Here is a 17,619-nt window from a genome sequence, read left to right as displayed (position 1 = left end):
ACCCGATAAGATTCTTGGTCCTTGTCATCTTCATCCGATGAGGAAATTTATCTGGTAAATACTTACCAAGCAATTGTTTAGTAAACAGCCCCTAAATCTACTGAATAATTTGGCAAGTCACAACGATAACATACATCAAGTAGTCAATTATACATTTTAAAAATAATATGTGTTTCATATAGTATGTATGACCATGCAATGTGTTATTTGACTAGCTCCCAGTATAATTTCACTGTCTACTTATAATTTCCAAATTTGTAGTAAAATATATATTATTCTAGTTATAACGACTACAAAATTCTTATATATTTAATAAATGCAGAAACGTGCACATAAGTTTGTTGTACTACATGTCATCTCTTAAGTCGTAACCAAGTTCAAAACATGGCAACAAAAGGTGTTCGATAAGCAAAAAACCCGCCTTTATGAAAGTTGAATCAAGCATCATAAGCTTGATTTCACAAAAAAAAAAACATTCAAACCATGTCATCTTCGTTCTTATTTCAACCGGCGCAATAAGCAAAGGAAATGGCGCCAAATCTTTCAAAAGAACGCCTACTACCAAGAATTCACCTGAAAATGACATAATCAAAGTCACTGTAAATTAAAAGTACGATACTTAAACCATCTTCAACTTAAACCAGTATATAACATGAGATATATAACACAGTGACATAATCTAGGAATGATTGTTGGCTGAAATATGCAAAATCACATATATAGATGGACAAACGAGATTATGAGAATAATATAAATAGCTAAAGCACACCAGTAGGTAGCCTTTACATCATTACATGGTGGAAAAAAAACATAAGGTTAATTCAACAGGCTAAAAAGGTCTGCCAATGGATAAACAACACAAAATTTCAAGGCTTAGGGGCAGTTTACTGAACACTTATGACTTATCGGTAAGCGCTTAGCAGCAAGTGTCACCAATTTCATTTACCTTATGGGGTTACATTCCGGGCCATCAAAATAGATTTGATGGTAAACGTTTATAACCTGGTACGCGCTTGCCGGGTAAGACTCATCAACCTCACTTACCTGGTAAGACTCATCACCCTCAATTACCGGGTAAGACTCTCGATCTTTGCCTTCCCTCTACCAAGGAAGATTCTCGGTCCTTGTTATGTTCACCCAGTAAGGTAATTGAACAGGTAAGTGCTTACCAAGCTAAGTGTTTAGTAAACGGCCCCTAACATCAAGTCAGACCTCATAGTTCAACCATGGTGAAGAATTAAATAAACCAACTTGTGTTCTGAACGTACAAAAAGTTAAAGACTCCAAGGGTCCGTTTGGTTTGCAGGGTTGTTTTCAAGGGATTTGGATTTCGTGAAGGGATTTGGATTGTAATGTATTTGAAATCATTGGTGTGTTTAGTTTGTAGGATTTGGAATGGAATTGGATTCCATTATTTATAAAAAATTATAAAAATAATTAAATTACATTTTATTAATCGATTATTACAAAACAAATGTTTTTAACATTTTTAGAACCTTCTTGCATACAATCCTACGAAATGCCGTGAAATCCCAAGCACCCCCTAAGGATTTCAAAATCCTATGTTTGTAGGATTTCAATTAAATCCTAGGATTTCAAATCCAGACAATCCAACAAACCAAACATGGGATTGGAATGGATTTGAAATCCAAATCCCCCCAAATCCATTCCATTCAGCAAACCAAACGGGACCTAAAGGATTCCACACATTAGCAGTTACGACAAATGCCCACACACACACTTAGTTGGTCATCTTTTTGAAGTATATGATATTGATATACGGCAAACTGAAACTCACACACGCCTCACCTTTGGTGAGGTTTGAATCCTTAACCAAAGGTTGGGTTACAGGATACGGTTGGGCCAAAGGCCCTTTGGTCACTTAGTTGGTCATTTATCAACTCACCCAGGTCTCCATTCTCAAAATAACCCCCGTTTAGTTTCAGTCTCAGACAAATGCATGTTCAAAAACAATTTCAAGCTAGGCTTGATTGTTTTTTAAGATGAAGTGGAAAATCCTATTTTGATAGTTGATACCCTCCAAGAAACTGCTTCTTCACGAGACTTTCAAATATTGCTTACTTATATTTATGTTGCCAATAGCCAATACGATTTGTCCATGTCATGGTTGATCCTACAGCTAGCATCCTCAATCAACAACTTCTCCCATCTCCTTTTATCGTGCATTTCTATGGTAACTTTTAATGTTTCCTTGCCGCTACAACTTGCATGAATATTGCATTTCATATGGCTTTCACCTGATGACATTTTCTTATAAATCTCAAACTGACATCGTTCTCTTGTTTTCTCTATGGCTGCATATGAGCAAAGCCTGCTATCACAGCTTCAATATAGAGAGTGAACTGTGCTAGCTATAGCCTAATAAATAATCTAGTTCATCCATTGTGTACATAATTACTAGTATTCTCATGGAACAAGGTAAAAACATTTGTTTGCCACCAAATGACAACATTTTCCGGTTACTTAAAAAGTTAAAATTAACAAGTGCAAACTGGTTCTACTTCCAACACAAGCATTTGCCTTAATCAAGTTACAGAATACGTCAAAGCAGGTAATTTTTCACAAGCAAATAGTTGTACACTAAACAATGGCTGCATGGATATATTTTGTCCAGAAAGTCGGCTTAACGCAACTACAGGATGATAAACCATGGTTTACTGTATACATGTCTCTAATAGAAACTAAATTTAGTATGCCCATCTTCTCTAGTCGAAAATCAAAGAATTCCTAAAAGTAATTGTATTACAGGAGCAACAAGTTATGGTGACATCATTAATGCATAGCATGGAAATTCATTTATAATGACTCAAAATGATTTGTGTTACAGGAAACAATCTTTCAATGTATACCTAGATTCTAGAGCATTCCTCCATATAACCACAATGCACCGTATACATATAGCTCATTGGCAATTGAATGGTTTAAAAAAACTATTTATACAAACCTCCTCCCCCACCCCATTCTTTATGATATCTTTTTGTCCCAAAAGAGAGTAGTACTTTAAGTTTTAACTGTAAGACAGTTTTGATTTTCTTAATTATCTCTCCTTCTCTAAAGGCTGGACAATGAGTAATCCTGTTGTCTATAAATTGTTGCAAATTTTTTGGTCAATCTTTCCAATTGTAAAGTGGACATTGTTTCTATAGATGAATGGAAAATTACAACATTAAGATGAAGTACATGTAACAAATCTCGGTACAGCAAATCATGGTGAGGCAAACCCATCAATAACTCTAAACACGACATCGAGTATATGAAAACCTAAAATTTTGATACAAATTTCAACTGAAAAAATCTAGGAACTTAGAACTTAATCTACGATCACAAAGGGGGAAGTTGACTTACTTCTTGTGCCTCTGAACAAAGGTAGAGTTCTTGGCGTCCTCCTCTGCAATCAATTCATTACTCAGATGATCAAAAAATTACCAGATAACACGTGCGAAAGTTATACCACAATATGTACTTTCTTTATTATTAGAGAAACCGTTCACATATTCATCATTCGTAGATAAGAGCAAATACCAGTGAGACCGAGAGAAAACTTGGTGATTATGGTGCCGGTGACAGCGAAGCCAACGAGGAACGGCCAGTTCCTGCTGAACTCTCGCCGGAAAAAAACTGGCCATGGATCGAATTTCCTCATTTCGTCGACTGTGTCGTCTTCGTTTGTCTGACCTAACGCAACCCTTGTAGAACGTCGTTTAGTACTCCCACGGGCTGCGTCGGGTCGTACAACATCGCATATTGGTGTCCAATAAATTTATCAGCGTAATAATTTACACCTTTGGTCCATATGTTTTGCTCAAAATCCGAATAAAGTCATTATTTTAAAATAATTACACTGAACATTGCTAGCAAAAGTAACTCTTAAGGGTCGTTTATCAAATACTTATCCGAGTAAACACTTACGAAGTCACATTACCTTACCTGATGAATATGCTAAGACCAAAAACTTACTCGATAAGAGCGAGACAAATACCAAGACTCTTACCCGGTAAGTGATAATATACCACTTTTTCCACGATAAACACTTACCGGATACATTATTGCATACAATATCGTTTTGGTGTACTAAAATCTTACCCAGTAAGTAAATATTAGTGTTAAATATTACCGGTGAGCACTTATGGGGTAAGTATTTGGTAAACGACCCCTTAGTCTGTTAACTTATGCACACTTTGTATTTCGCATTTTCTTTCATGTTATTAATTTCGTTAATAAAAAAAATATTGTACAGGTTTTATGTTTTTTGTAGAAGCCTCAGTAACATGCAAAAATAAATATATATAAAATATCCAATTCTCCCTCCCCCATGATCTTCTTTACCTCAACTCCGTCTTTCTACAGTTCAAAAAGGTAAAACCTAAATGTGATATAATATGGTATAAATAATTATTTATTATCATTTTATCTAAATTACTTAACCTAATTTCATAAAGCCAGTTCATTGCCTCGAAATACTCAATATGTCAAACCCTCTTTATCGTTCTTTCTCTTTGGTGCCGCTCTCATGTATTGCATCTGAATCTTGTTATGTCTTCGATGATCGATCTACGCCCTTGTTTCGATCAGGTTGACCACATTATAGGTTCTTTGTCCATTTCTTGCTACAAAACATTAGTGTCGTCAAATGAAATGTTATCAATTGAAATTTAATGTTGTAAAATATTTCCTTATGACAATTGTTCAAAAGTATAAGGGGGTCTTTTGAATTATTTGGAATCTATTGAGTAAATTATATTTTTTGTCCCTATCATTTGTTGAAAATTATTATTTTTTGTTTATGTATTTTAAAATTACAATTTTCATTATTATAATTTATAATTTACTATTGTTTTAATCGTTATAAATTATAGTTTATTATTGTTTTCGTTCTTAAAAATAGGAGTGAGCCATTCAAAGATTGTAACAAACTGCTGACCAAACAGTCAAAAATCATAACTTCAAAATCACAGGGACTAAAGTTGCAACTTGTAATACACCATAGGGGCAAAAAACGTAATTTACCCGAATATATTTAAACAAGGGTATACAAGCAAATCAAGCCACAAACGAAATTCTCAACACACCCACAGGTCGGCCGTCTTCTGTTGTCCCAGTTCTACCAGTGGTGCCGTTGTCCCTCAACCTGGCCACCATTCTGTCTGGATCTTCTCTCTTTTTCTTTCCTCTCCAAGACTTCAGTAGCTAATCGTAAGTAATCCCCTTTGCAATGGCATATTAGGGTTTATGAAATAGTAGTTGCTTAATTGATAATTTGGTTTATATAGTTGACTTGGTGATTGTTGCTACAATCCCGGTATTTTACTTGGCTGTTCAGTTAAAGTCTACTAATGTGATATCTTCCAAGAGAAAGAGAGAAGAATTTGCAACGTTTTTTTTTCTATATTAATCTCCGAAGTTCTTAATTTTTATAACTATAAATTTTGATTGAGAACATACTGTATTTTGTTTCTTTGAATGCTCAATTTTTGTTTGATTATTGACTTATAATTTGGGTTTTTAGGGTATTTGGATAAACTGCTTCTTGTTCTTGTATTGGATTCTTTTGTCTGTAATATGCTTGAATATCAATAACATTGAGATTGTATGCTGTAAAACCATGTCTTACAAAATGGGCTTGTTTCTTGTTGATTTGAGGTTTTATGGATTTGGAAGTATTCTTGAACCAATGCTTACGAGATATGGGTTTATGTCCGTTAATAATCAGGCTCTCACCATATACTTCGGCCATCAGCATATTCCATTTGCTTGTGGTAATGTCATTTGTAGCCTACAATCAACTGGTTTTCAGTCAGAGCTCTGCTTCCCCTCGTTTTTGTTCGTTAAGCCAATCGATTGGCCCCTTCAGAGCTGTATCATCCAGGTCTCTCATTCTGTCTTTCTGGTATCTCATGTTTGCGTCAATTTCTTATCGTTCATGCATTTGCTGATGTTTTCCTGCCAATGAATCCAGAAATTGTTTTCTTTGCCTCTAAAACGTTGTTGTTCTAATTAGTGATGATCTTTTGGGTAATATAAACTTCACAAACTTGATTGATGTGCAGTTGTCCAGATGGTGCAGTAAGACATGGTGTGGAGATCACGTAAAATGCATGTCTTAAAGGCATCATCTGGATGCTTGCTGCACTAATTTTGTGCAATGATGGCACTTATTTATATGTTCTTATATAAATAGCCTGAATCTAGCCCCTCTCCTTTTGCTTATTCACAGGCAACTATTATTTAACGGTCACAGAGGTTTTTTACCAGGTATAACTAACACATGGTACTACAAAGATTATGTACATTCTATTAGTACCTGGTATTGCACTAATTGATATTTATCTGCTGGTTTTCAAATCCTCTATATACTCTCTTCCGTGGTTTTTATCATCCACACTCCCATTTAAATTCACACATTTGTTCATTTCTAAAAGCAAAGTCTACTTTGCTGGTTGAAATTGGTGTAAAACTTTCTAAGATGTAATTAATATATTCGTGTTCCTTCTCCATGCGGAAGTGAAAGAAAAGGGAGAAGAAAGTTCCGAAGTTATATAATTATTAGATAGGACTTAGAAGTTGATGACATACATGAGTTTGGCACATGCAAGGCTGGTTGGTACTATTGACATACTATAAGTAGATTTGGCAGAGAGAACTTATGAGCTTGCCAGTCACCATAAGGCAAGGTCTAAACATTTGTTGATATTTATTTGAAATTGACAAAATAGAGAACCAGGGGAAGCTATTTAAACTTTAAAGTATGGAAAGAACAATCGTGAACAAGACGTTTGCTGCATAAACGAGTGGGCTAAGAAGTTAGAATACATTTTTACAACTCTAAATATATGCTGCATTTTAATGTGGATGTCCATGAATGTAGTCCGTTTGTTATTTTTCAACATCAATGTGGACCCTTTTTTTCTAGATGTTTACACCTTGGTTTTGTTGCAGTAACACTTTCTAACACTGTTAGATGCGCGATGAAATCGTATAAGCTATCTGACCTTACACGGACTGAGGTTGACAATCTCAAGGCTCGACCCCGAATAAATTTCTCTTCCATTTTCAGTACGGTGAGTCATTTCTGCTTTTCTTGGGGAAGGTGTCTTTTAGAAACTTGAATATAATTTCTTGTTGAATTGTTTGATTGGTATTTTGAACACATGGCGAAAACTGATATTTTTTTAATCTCAGGTCCAGCCCATTGTTGATGATGTTCGCAGCAGAGGCGATGCTGCTGTTAAAGAGTCGGTGCTTCTTATATCTTGTATTTGTATATCCATCTTGACCAATGGGGATTGAAACTGTTCTCGATTGAACCATCCGTGTTCATTATGTTTTGCACGCAAGTGATGTTTTACGTATTGTTTTGCAGTTATACTTTACGCTTCGACAAAGTTGAACTAGAAAAGATTATTGAAAATGTCAATGAACTTCCAGATCCAGAGGTAATTATACAAATACACCAAAGCATGCATCCTTCTTAATAGCAATCTCTTATCCCACAGTTGTGTATATATATAGAGAGAGAGATTCTAAAGATCAGTAGTGCCTATAGTAACACTTCCTCATTTTTTTTTACTTTAATTATATGTAATATCTAGAAAACTTCTCTTTAATCCTATTTCAGCTTGATGATGCTGTTCGTGAATCGTTTGATGTGGCATACAGCAACATCTATGCATTTCATGCTGCACAAAAACCAGTTGAGAAAGTTGTTGAGAATATGAAAGTAAGTTGTATACATTGAACAATTTTTTTGTCCATGATCTTCTGAGTTAACGCTGTTTGTTTGAGTTTTTCAGGGTGTGAGATGCAAACGAGTGGCAAGGAGCATTTCTTCAGTTGGTCTCTATGTTCCAGGAGGCACTGCGGTTTTACCTTCAACAGCTCTCATGCTTTCAATTGTAAGAAGTGATAATTATCTTGATCATTATATCCATATAAGTTGGTGTGTAAGTTGACTTTTAGCTTCCTGTATACACCAGCCAGCACAGATTGCTGGGTGTAAAACTATAGTGCTTGCAACTCCTCCTTCTAGCGATGGCAGCATCTGCAAGGTACTTGTTTTCATCTGAATGAGATAATTATTTACAGGTCAGGTATATAGCTTAATTACAAATTGTAAGAGTGACTTAATGTAGGAGGTACTATATTGCGCAAAGAAGGCTGGTGTGACCCACATACTTAAAGCTGGAGGAGCTCAGGTTATACAACAATAGCAGCCCATTTTTAATTTGTTTTGATGAAATTGCTGTTACTTGTTTTTCTTTGAGTGTTATTTCTGATGATCTTTAGCTCTTGTAGGCCATTTCTGCCATGGCCTGGGGAACAGCATCATGTCCTAAGGTACCACTTTAATCATTGGATATTGTAAAAAATTTCGCAAAGAATTATGTTTGTTCAAGGTCCTGCCATTTGGACCATGATATATCTTATGTTTATAACACTTCAGGTTCTAAAATTTGGTGTTCATTTATGTAAGCATCTAGAATTTTGATAGGATTATCAGGTCAAAAGAACCTGGTTAGAGATGATAGATGATATTCTTCTACATCTTTGGAGGACGGACATTTGCATTTCAAACTCATATGTACCATCTTTGAAGATAGAAACATGACATTATTTGTTATTTGCCTAGCCAAGATGATACTTCTTTTGCTTTTCGTTATATTCCATCATTATTTTGCATCCTCTTGAAGATCAAAATATGACATTATTTGTTATTTGTCTAGCCAAGATAATACTTGTTTTGCTCGTCGTTAATCGTTATTATCCATCATTATTTTGTGTACTCTAAACTCTATGTTTGCAAGATTGGTGTCTTTCTCTGTACCATTTTGTCAGCGTCATTTGATTTGTGTCTATCTTGAAGGGTGACATTTTAGATAGGTTGGAAATGTTGTTGGAACTAGTTGAGAAGTATAGGCTTCTTTAATTTGAGAGGGAGGGGATGTATGTGTATCTCTTTCCTTCATAAAGATGGTTGTCTGCTTTTGGACTTGATCTCCACTAGTGAACTTGAATCTCTGCCTATGTAGAGGGCAAGGGCTGGAGCGACCAAGTTGCATATATGTATCACATCTGAAACTGTTGTGGTTGGAATTTTATGGTTAGTTTGGATGGTTCCATGCTGTAAAAGCTATTCAGTGTGACCATTGGCTAAATGTGTTCATTTGGGACCGCCAAGAATTTAGAATCAAATCCCTGTCTCAAAACCATAGAAACCCGTGCGAACTCAAGTCCCTTGGTTATGCTAGTACAAGTCTAGTTGCAATTTGTAATGGAAAAGGGTCTCTAGCTGGGAGGTTCCTTTTTAGGCCCTAGCTGGACATTCTGTTTTATGTTGATGATGCATGTAGCCATGATGTGCTGATCCTGTCTCTAGCCATATACTAACAAGATATATTATGTCACGTGTGCCAATTTCTTATGATATATGTTGCATTTCATGTGGTTTAACTGCAAAACTTCATAATTTTAGGTTGAGAAGATATACGGTCCTGGAAATCAGTATGTGACAGCTGCAAAGATGATTCTCCAAGTACGTCTGTCTCCCAACCATGATCCCATTTGTGGAAAATACACATAGCGTAAACAAAAAAGATATATTTACGCTATTGTTAAATGTTCTTGTTTTGACAGAGTTTATCTAAAACATACATTTTTGTATTTTTGACAGAATAGTGAGGCTATGGTTTCTATTGACATGCCTGCAGGACCATCAGAAGTGCTTGTCATTGCTGACAAATATGCTAATCCGGTTCACATAGCTGCAGACCTGCTTTCTCAGGTTACTTTGAGTTTATTTCAGTTCCAACAATTCTCTGACTGTAATGGAATCAGTTTCTCTTTATTCCTTCTCTGACTCTTTCCTCTAGCTACAATATCATATATCAAGCTCACAAGATGAATGTTAAGTGTGGTGGTCGAATACTGAAAGAGTACTTAAAGCAATAACCGCATCTTGTGGAGAGTCCCGTTTCTGAAAATACGAGAGATGAATAACCCTTTTCCAACATTTGAAATGGGAGGAATTTCCACCAATCACATTCAAACCCGTTAGTGGATAATTGCTACCCCTGGGAACCACCCCCCCAAAAAAAAAAAAAAAGACTAAAGGGTCTTTATTTTTTTCCTCAAGCCCTTCCAAAATGCTTACTCTAATGGTTTAGTCCATTTATTTAACATCATGATGGTGTGACATCATCCTCAAGTTCTAGTTTTTCCAATTTCAGGCGGAGCATGGGCCAGATAGCCAAGTGGTTCTGGTAATTGCAGGTGATGGTGTAAACATAAAAGCCATTGATGAAGAAATCACCAAGCAATGCAACAGTCTCCCAAGAGGAGAGTTTGCTTTAAAAGCTCTTAGCCACAGCTTCACTGTGTTTGCTCGTGATATGGTAGAGGTTAGTTTTTCTTTTCAGCATTTTGTATGTATCATATAATGATACAATTTTTAGAACTTACATAAAAAGAGTACCAGAAAACAGGACACTTGTGCCCTAGTTTTGCAATTGTGAAATTCTGGTTACAAAGGAGTAACCATATTCGTTGCACTAAGACTCGCCCCTGATTTTGGGAACTTCTATGAATGCAAAATGATACATACTTCTATCTCTAAACGTAATCTGTAAGCAAGCGTAATCTGCAATGGCAACTTTCAGGCAATTACTTTTTCCAACTTGTATGCACCCGAACATCTGATCATTAATGTTCAAGATGCGGAGAAGTGGGAAAGCTTTATCGAAAATGCAGGTGAATGTCTTGCTTTTGACTCTTTAAGTTTATAACTCTTGCTTTTCAAATCCAAAGATACCATAAGAAAACCTCAATCCTATCAATTGGTTATGTCGTTGATCTGCAAAACAACCCGAAGATAGTATACAACTTCCATAATTTGTTCTCGTTTTTTGTTGTATTTTTGCAGGGTCTGTATTTTTAGGACAGTGGACTCCAGAAAGTGTGGGAGACTATGCTAGTGGGACGAACCATGTCCTACCTACATATGGGTATGCTCGGATGTACAGCGGGGTGTCTCTTGACTCTTTCCTCAAGTATATAACCATCCAGTCTTTGACAGAGGAAGGGCTCGCAAAGCTTGGTCCTCATGTGGCAACCATGGCTGAGGTCGAAGGGTTGGATGCTCACAAGAGAGCTGTAACCCTCCGACTTCAAGACATTAAAGCCAGACAGGCTGTATGAGTTTCTCTCTTTGCGCCAAATTGGGTGTCAGACGGTTCGTTTGATGTCATTTCATGTTTGTAAAACCAGTAAATTAGGTTTGGGTTGTTTGTTTCTGTTTTGAAGAATGTTCGTACACGAATACAAAAAAAGTGGGATAGGTCAAAACAGCCCTGCCAGTGTTTTGGTTAGGACTGGCTGTCCAGAGCTGGATTTCAAACGTTTGAAAGCAGGTGGAAATAAAATTTATACTTTTAGAGGTTAATTTTTGCTAACTCTAACCACAATGTAGAGGCGAATCTAGAAATTTTTTCAAGTGATAACGCAATTTGATTACAAGAAAGAAAACTATAAATACTTTTACAAAATCATCACTTAGGGACCGTTTACCCAAATGCTTACCCGGTAAGCATTTATCAATAGAAGTCAACACTATAATTTATTTAGATGCGTAAGATTTTAATACATCAAAAATGCAACAATTTACTAGGTAAGCGCTTACCTGGGTAAAAGTCGTCATCATCACTTATCCGGTAAGACTCCATCTTTCTCATCGTTCTTACCCGGTAAGATTCTTGACCCTTTTCATGTTCATCCGATGAGGAAATTTATGCGTTAAGCACTTACCAAGTAAGTGTTTAGTAAACGCCACTTTAGCCTGTTGATTGGTCCTTTGTTTTGCGGATATAAGGTCTTGTGTTCGAGTCTTTTAATCTCGAAAATTTTCAAAAACATAATAAAAGTCTATGAAAATTGGTAAAAGGTCCTTCCTGAAAGGGTAGTTGGGTTATACAACCTACACATACCAAGATAAAGAAGTATGAGACCAAGTGCACACATTAACCGGTTCTTTTGTGCATCGTTTACTCTACAGAATCACAGTTACGATACATTTATAATTAAACCCAAATGTTTTCAACAATATTTTTTACATAACTAGCGACATTCACATGACCAATTAAAATCAAAGAATGTTCAGGTGTTTATCTGCATTGTTAGATAGGCTTTTCGACCTTGAAAGATGACAAAAAAGTTGTTTCTGTAAAAGAAATGCTTGAAGTTTCTTCACCTGATTCTGATGGATCCAGCAGCACCAGCGCAAACAATGACATGACTCTCATGGAAGCAGCACAGAAAACACACTTCGATGGCACGCTTATGGGGTTCAAGCTTTCCAAACGCGTACTGATCCATCCACAGATGCAGTTATCATGCAGCTCTCTTTTGGGTGATAACTAACGCTTGTTACCTGCCAACAAGTAGAATTAAGATAATGTAGCCACAATCGATGTTTTCAATATATGCGGTATGCTTTTGAGTGTTTGCATTTCTTAAAAAGACTCTAATCCAAAATTACCAATTTTCCCGTTAACAGATTCATGTTGGTCAACATTTTTTGTTCAAGTTAGCATTGTTAAGGCGCATTTTAGGTTTGATTACATGTCAAAGCCAGGATTGGTTACCCTAAGGATCAGATTCGGGCCCTTTTTTGCATCTCCAAGTGCTGCAGATCCTTCTCTTGTATTACATACAGAATTATACGACAGAAAGGAGAGCCTTACCACTGAGGAGTGAGCACGGAAGCTTGAAACCACCGATGCATCCACCAGATCCCAGAAAAAGAGATGCCCATCTTCCGATCCACCAACTATATGGGCATCTGTGTATGTAAGACAACAATCCATTTTGAATGACTGGTGAAACAAAAGCCAAAAGTTAGGTACATCAAGAACTATACAGGGCAACCAAATTAGCTACAAACGGAATATACAATTTTGCCATTTGTTTCTACAATAATCGTTAGATGTATCAGCAAAGCAAAAATTAGAGACGTAAACTTTCTGAAAGCAGATGGCATAACCAAACCAAACAAACGAGCACGGTGTATCCCACCCAGATGTGAGTAACATGTACGCAAGTCTGGTGCATACCCTAAAAGGCAATCACCGGTAGTCTGATCATATGTAAGCAAGTCACTATTACCAGTTCTTTTATAAAAGTTGTGTTGGCCTTACTGAAAGGACTACTGACATCTCGATTTTGATCATTCATCATACCTTGCATGTATGGCCTTTATATTCTTGTAGTAATTCGCCGGTAGTTCTGCAAACAAAAGGACGGGCAGCGTATAGTCAAGTCAACATTTTAGTTAATCAGATGTGGAGAGACAGAATACAAGTACAAATTTACCGGTCCAAAAGCCGCAGAGTAGAATCCAGACAACTGGCTAGAACACAATTACCATCATTTGATAGAGAGATACAGTTGACAGGTTGCCCCAAGTCATCAGATAATTCTCTGAAGAGGGAACAAAATAATACAAAAAGGTTTAAAACAGAGATGCCAAGTACAAGGATCAAACCTCTTTCCCAAGAATTCAATGAAAAGTTTGTCAAATACTACAAATTTTAACCAGCAGAAATAAATTAAGGATAAACGAATAGCATTGAAGGGGGTATCATGATCATGTTGACTACTAGCACATACCTACCCATTCGAATGTCAAATGTGCGCACACTTCCGTCAACACTTCCAGCAATGATTTCAGTTTTGGTTAAACAAACAGACATGACGCTGTCTAGAAAGGTGTCGATGATCTGCGAATCAATTAAAACAGTCAGCTCATCCTAAGCTGAAAGTTACATAAGATCTGTTCTGAACTATTTTTCTTGATAAATGTGGGTGTCCGGGCCGGCTTGCGAGCACCTCGACTAGTCCCATGAGGCCCTAGAATTAAAAGTCAGGCAAAACCCCAGTGGCCCTGATCTTGTTCTGAACTTCTAACTATTACTACTAGTACATAGTACATCTACAGGAAAGAGAAGGAAACCTGAATTGGCTCAGTACTGTGAGATCTACAATCCCAGGCACGCAAGGAACGGTCATACCCTGCTGATACAACTACAGAGGCATATTCATTGAACTTTACAGCATTCACCTGGTCAATTGGTGGAATATGAACTCGGAATAACTTGTATAAATTAATTCGAAGTAAAGAATGATTTGAACCACAAAATCAAAGACATCTGATGTAATTTGTTTATCTCTTTATAATATTATACACCTATGTCCTGGTGGAAGCAAGGTGTTTCAGGAAATTGGAAATATATCCAAAGGTTTCAACATACCAATATCATGTACAAGTGTAGCATGTTGCTCTGTACGTGAAAGTTAACAAATACAGAATATGGCAGGCAGAAGAACAGTTGAGAATCTGTTTGGAGTCCAATTCAAGCCTTTGAATCCACTAAGAGTGTACTCAAATAACATTGAACAATTAATATTATGAACCTTGGATGCAATCATCCCAACGAGTTGATAACTCATAGTTCCCAATTGCATTCCTCAACAAAGTTGGTGTGCGTTATACTCGAACTCAATCATATCAATTACCTCATTTCTATTCGATTATCATCAAACTAACATAAATCAACAAAAATGATGTAAATGCTGTGAGATTATAAATATATGATTGATAAATCTGTTTGTTGAATTGAAAGAATAACGAAGGTTGACTGGTTTATCTATTTTGCCAAACGAACATTAAAGCCATACATGTGTTTTATTTGGTTTGATGCTGATATTATATAACGATGGTTGCTACTTGAGAGTTGAGATCCCCTTGAACATAATTAATTCCACAGAAGCTAGTAAAACTACCAACATATTTACATACCTCACTGTCATGGCCTCGAAACTTTCGGATCACACGACCAGTTGATACATCCCAATAGAAGACTTGCCGATCGCCACCACATGAACAGATTTTTGAATTATCTCTGCAATGCAGCAGGTAAGTTGACTGGCATGAAAACAGTAAACAAAGAGCCCAATAACTCGTAGCAAGAACTGACCACATAAACAAAGGGCCCAGTAATAAGGTAATAAAAGATACGTTTTGACTATTGTAAAAGATGGTAATTGAAGGACCCAGAACTTGCAATTAAAACCTAGTTTTGGTATAAAGAAAATGATTGATGTTCATACTCCTTGTAAACTTCATCTGAACTCTGATGCGTTATGTATTTGCATGCTACGAAACTCATGAGATGTCCCTTTAACACATCAAACAGTTTCCAGAAAGCCTTAGTAAGGTTATTGAACTATGATTCTACTCTAAAGTTGTGAATCATAATATGATTAACATACCGACCGCATCTACCTATTCATGACAGCAGGAAATGTTATTTAGCACCCTTATTGAACTTCGTAAGAGTGGAGCTAGTTTACAACTTACATCTCCCAAAAAATCTGTAAGATGATATTTTCAATATCAATGTTTCTAATTTTCTTTTAAAACACTTTAGCTTCTTTTAAAGACCACCTTCCGATGATTTACCAGTTGAATTAATCGAACACAACATCTAAAAACTAGATTGAGAACTGGATAATCCTAAACCAAAAACCCTATATGACCATGTTACAAAATTTATGCTCCATTACTCCCTGAACTTTGCAAGTAGAGTCTACAACTCAAGAACATTTGAACCGTTTTTGTGAACTAATTGTGGAAAGTAGGGTGTTAAGTAGCATCCAAGTTAACACCAATTATATATCAGCAGCATATTTGAGTCTACTCAAGGAAACAATTGTAGTAATCATAATCAATATCCTATTCTAGATTACAGCTAGGGTTAACAAGAATTACAAATAAACAAACAAGTTCTCGAAGGACAAAATCATCGGTTTACAAAGAAGAAACTGCACGTGCATTTATAAACAGAGACGATAGCCATGACTTACGTTGTAACGTGGACGTCACGAACTTCACGACCGTGGGACTTGTAGGTCTTGATATGAATACCCCGGTGAGGATTCCAGAGGCGAATAGTCCGATCTTTGCCTCCGGTAAGGCAATAATTGCCATCTCCATTGAATCTGGCCACTAAAACTGCACCTTCATGCCCCTTCAAGACGTTCGCCTCCTTCTTCGGTAAATCTTCGGCGCTCATCGTCCTCCGGCGACCACCGTCACTGCTTCACTTAGCAAGTGAGCCTGAGCGTTTGAATCAACTCAATCTATATGGATCGGCCTAGTGATCCATTTAAAAGAAACAGACCTGTTTTCTTATGATCTTGTTGATTTGAAACTCGGCCCCAAATTTAAGCCCAATAGAATCTCATACATGGAGACATGGAGTCATAGAGAATTAGAGATAACCAAACACGGCCTGGCCTGCGCTTGGGACGGGAACCGGGACAATCATTGATCGGAAAGTACGATGGTATAATACGAAGATAATCACGATTGGAGAGCGGTAGTTGTTGTAATGACACTAATTTAGGTGAACTAAATATGTATAAGCATACTAATTTTATTTCTTTTTCAAATGCTGATGAATTTGAAAACATTGATCTATTGGAATGGTGGAAACAAAAACAACCACAATTTCCAATTTTGACTGTCTTGCTCCGTGATTTACTAACAATCCAAACTATATGTAGGTTCAGAGTCCGTTTTTTCTCGTAGTGGTAAGATCATTCAATGTGGAGACAAGATTTAGCTTGGAGTTCATGGAGTGTTGTACTATTGTGTACGCTTGAAAGATTGTTTGGATAGCAGTGAAAGACACAATATACAGCATTACTAGAGATGGACAACTACCGATACGGACAACACATACTCAACACTTGATGATGATGATGAACTTGACCTTGATGATGTTAATGCTCTTGTTAACCTTCAAGAAATACAAGGATTACATTGGAATATTTGAAGATTGAAGAATCTCTTGATCATTCTGACCACCAAACCATTCAGCAACTGTCAAACAACCTCTTAAGCTAAATGCATCCTTATACACTCATACATATTAATTTCCTTCTCATACACATCAACATCTAAACATATTTTTTTGACATTTTAATGTATGATTTAACTTGATCTTAACATTAATGGCAATGGCCATTGTTCTCTCATCAACTGGTCTCATAGCCATTCATCTCCCGGTTTTACCCAAATGTTACTACCTTCGCAAGTGGCACATTCCTAACTTGCGGATGTAGCTAAAAAGACAAAGAAATTACAATTTGTACCAAGGTTCGCAAGTGGCACCTCTGCAATTTCTGCTCAGATCCGCAAGTGGCACCTCCCTAAATTGCGGTCCTGAGCAAAAATTGCAGAAGTGCTACTTACAAACCTGTATAGAAATTATTGTCTTTTTTTATTTTTTTAACTACGTCCGCAAGTTAGAGAGAGGTAACTTATGAAAATAGTAACATTTGGATAAAAAAATAAAATATTTTTGTTATTTTGTTATAAATAATGTCATCCAATTATTATAATATTATTATTACATCAACTTTTATTTCAATTATTATTTTTTGAACGGTGGTTATTTAATAAACTTTCAATTATAATTTTTTAATCTTTAAAAAAGTTGTAAACTTCCTAACTTTGATTTTGGTCAAGAAACGTTCGTTAATCTG

General features: G+C 36.4%; 3 protein-coding genes across 5 annotated transcripts; 1 reads left to right on the top strand and 2 right to left on the bottom strand.

Moving 5' to 3' along the window:
* Window positions 1-3,362: 3,362 nt before the first annotated feature.
* LOC112522777 lies at window positions 3,363-3,728 on the bottom strand. The gene is made up of 2 exons (XM_025132085.1): window positions 3,544-3,728; window positions 3,363-3,409 (listed from the first exon to the last, which is right to left on the bottom strand). The coding sequence occupies exons 1-2, from the start codon at window positions 3,662-3,664 to the stop codon at window positions 3,363-3,365; spliced, it is 168 nt and encodes a 55-aa protein (XP_024987853.1). The 5' UTR covers window positions 3,665-3,728.
* A 1,343-nt stretch (window positions 3,729-5,071) lies between these two features.
* On the top strand, window positions 5,072-11,455 carry LOC112526414 (histidinol dehydrogenase, chloroplastic). Of its 3 annotated transcripts, XM_025136701.1 has the most exons (16): window positions 5,072-5,214; window positions 5,732-5,887; window positions 6,236-6,273; window positions 6,958-7,079; window positions 7,201-7,253; window positions 7,382-7,454; window positions 7,637-7,738; window positions 7,812-7,913; window positions 7,995-8,066; window positions 8,151-8,213; window positions 8,314-8,355; window positions 9,491-9,550; window positions 9,689-9,799; window positions 10,245-10,415; window positions 10,674-10,764; window positions 10,937-11,455. In XM_025136701.1, the coding sequence occupies exons 2-16, from the start codon at window positions 5,781-5,783 to the stop codon at window positions 11,209-11,211; spliced, it is 1,482 nt and encodes a 493-aa protein (XP_024992469.1). In that variant the 5' UTR covers window positions 5,072-5,214; window positions 5,732-5,780; the 3' UTR covers window positions 11,212-11,455. The 3 variants fall into 3 exon arrangements, with proteins under 3 accessions (XP_024992469.1, XP_024992476.1, XP_024992474.1); XM_025136706.1 differs by lacking the exon at window positions 6,236-6,273 and having other exon boundaries at window positions 5,199-5,214; XM_025136708.1 differs by lacking the exons at window positions 5,732-5,887; window positions 6,236-6,273 and having other exon boundaries at window positions 5,079-5,214.
* A 574-nt stretch (window positions 11,456-12,029) lies between these two features.
* On the bottom strand, window positions 12,030-16,164 carry LOC112502761 (WD repeat domain-containing protein 83). The gene is made up of 8 exons (XM_025106766.1): window positions 15,934-16,164; window positions 14,867-14,969; window positions 14,021-14,128; window positions 13,678-13,787; window positions 13,381-13,488; window positions 13,248-13,293; window positions 12,753-12,884; window positions 12,030-12,439 (listed from the first exon to the last, which is right to left on the bottom strand). The coding sequence occupies exons 1-8, from the start codon at window positions 16,140-16,142 to the stop codon at window positions 12,356-12,358; spliced, it is 900 nt and encodes a 299-aa protein (XP_024962534.1). The 5' UTR covers window positions 16,143-16,164; the 3' UTR covers window positions 12,030-12,355.
* Between the last annotated feature and the right edge of the window lie 1,455 nt (window positions 16,165-17,619).

The sequence above is a fragment of the Cynara cardunculus genome (assembly GCF_001531365.2).
Source record: "Cynara cardunculus var. scolymus isolate 2C chromosome LG 1, CcrdV1, whole genome shotgun sequence".
NCBI classification, from domain to species: Eukaryota; Viridiplantae; Streptophyta; class Magnoliopsida; order Asterales; family Asteraceae; genus Cynara; species Cynara cardunculus.
This window is presented reverse-complemented; position numbering and strand designations above follow the sequence as displayed.

Bases quoted from the DNA above. Each gene is read 5' to 3' on its own strand.
- LOC112526414 (XM_025136701.1), top strand. From the start codon at position 5,781: ATGTCATTTGTAGCCTACAATCAACTGGTTTTCAGTCAGAGCTCTGCT. The intron at 6,274-6,957 runs GTATAACTAACA...GTTTTGTTGCAG, and splicing joins TCACAGAGGTTTTTTACCAG to TAACACTTTCTAACACTGTT. The intron at 8,214-8,313 runs GTTATACAACAA...TAGCTCTTGTAG, and splicing joins TTAAAGCTGGAGGAGCTCAG to GCCATTTCTGCCATGGCCTG.
- LOC112502761 (XM_025106766.1), bottom strand. From the start codon at position 16,142: ATGAGCGCCGAAGATTTACCGAAGAAGGAGGCGAACGTCTTGAAGGGG. The intron at 13,788-14,020 runs GTTTCCTTCTCT...ATTGATTCGCAG, and splicing joins ACAGTACTGAGCCAATTCAG to ATCATCGACACCTTTCTAGA. The intron at 12,885-13,247 runs GTATGATGAATG...TTGTTTCACCAG, and splicing joins ATAAAGGCCATACATGCAAG to TCATTCAAAATGGATTGTTG.
- LOC112522777 (XM_025132085.1), bottom strand. From the start codon at position 3,664: ATGAGGAAATTCGATCCATGGCCAGTTTTTTTCCGGCGAGAGTTCAGC. The intron at 3,410-3,543 runs GTATTTGCTCTT...AATTGATTGCAG, and splicing joins GTTTTCTCTCGGTCTCACTG to AGGAGGACGCCAAGAACTCT.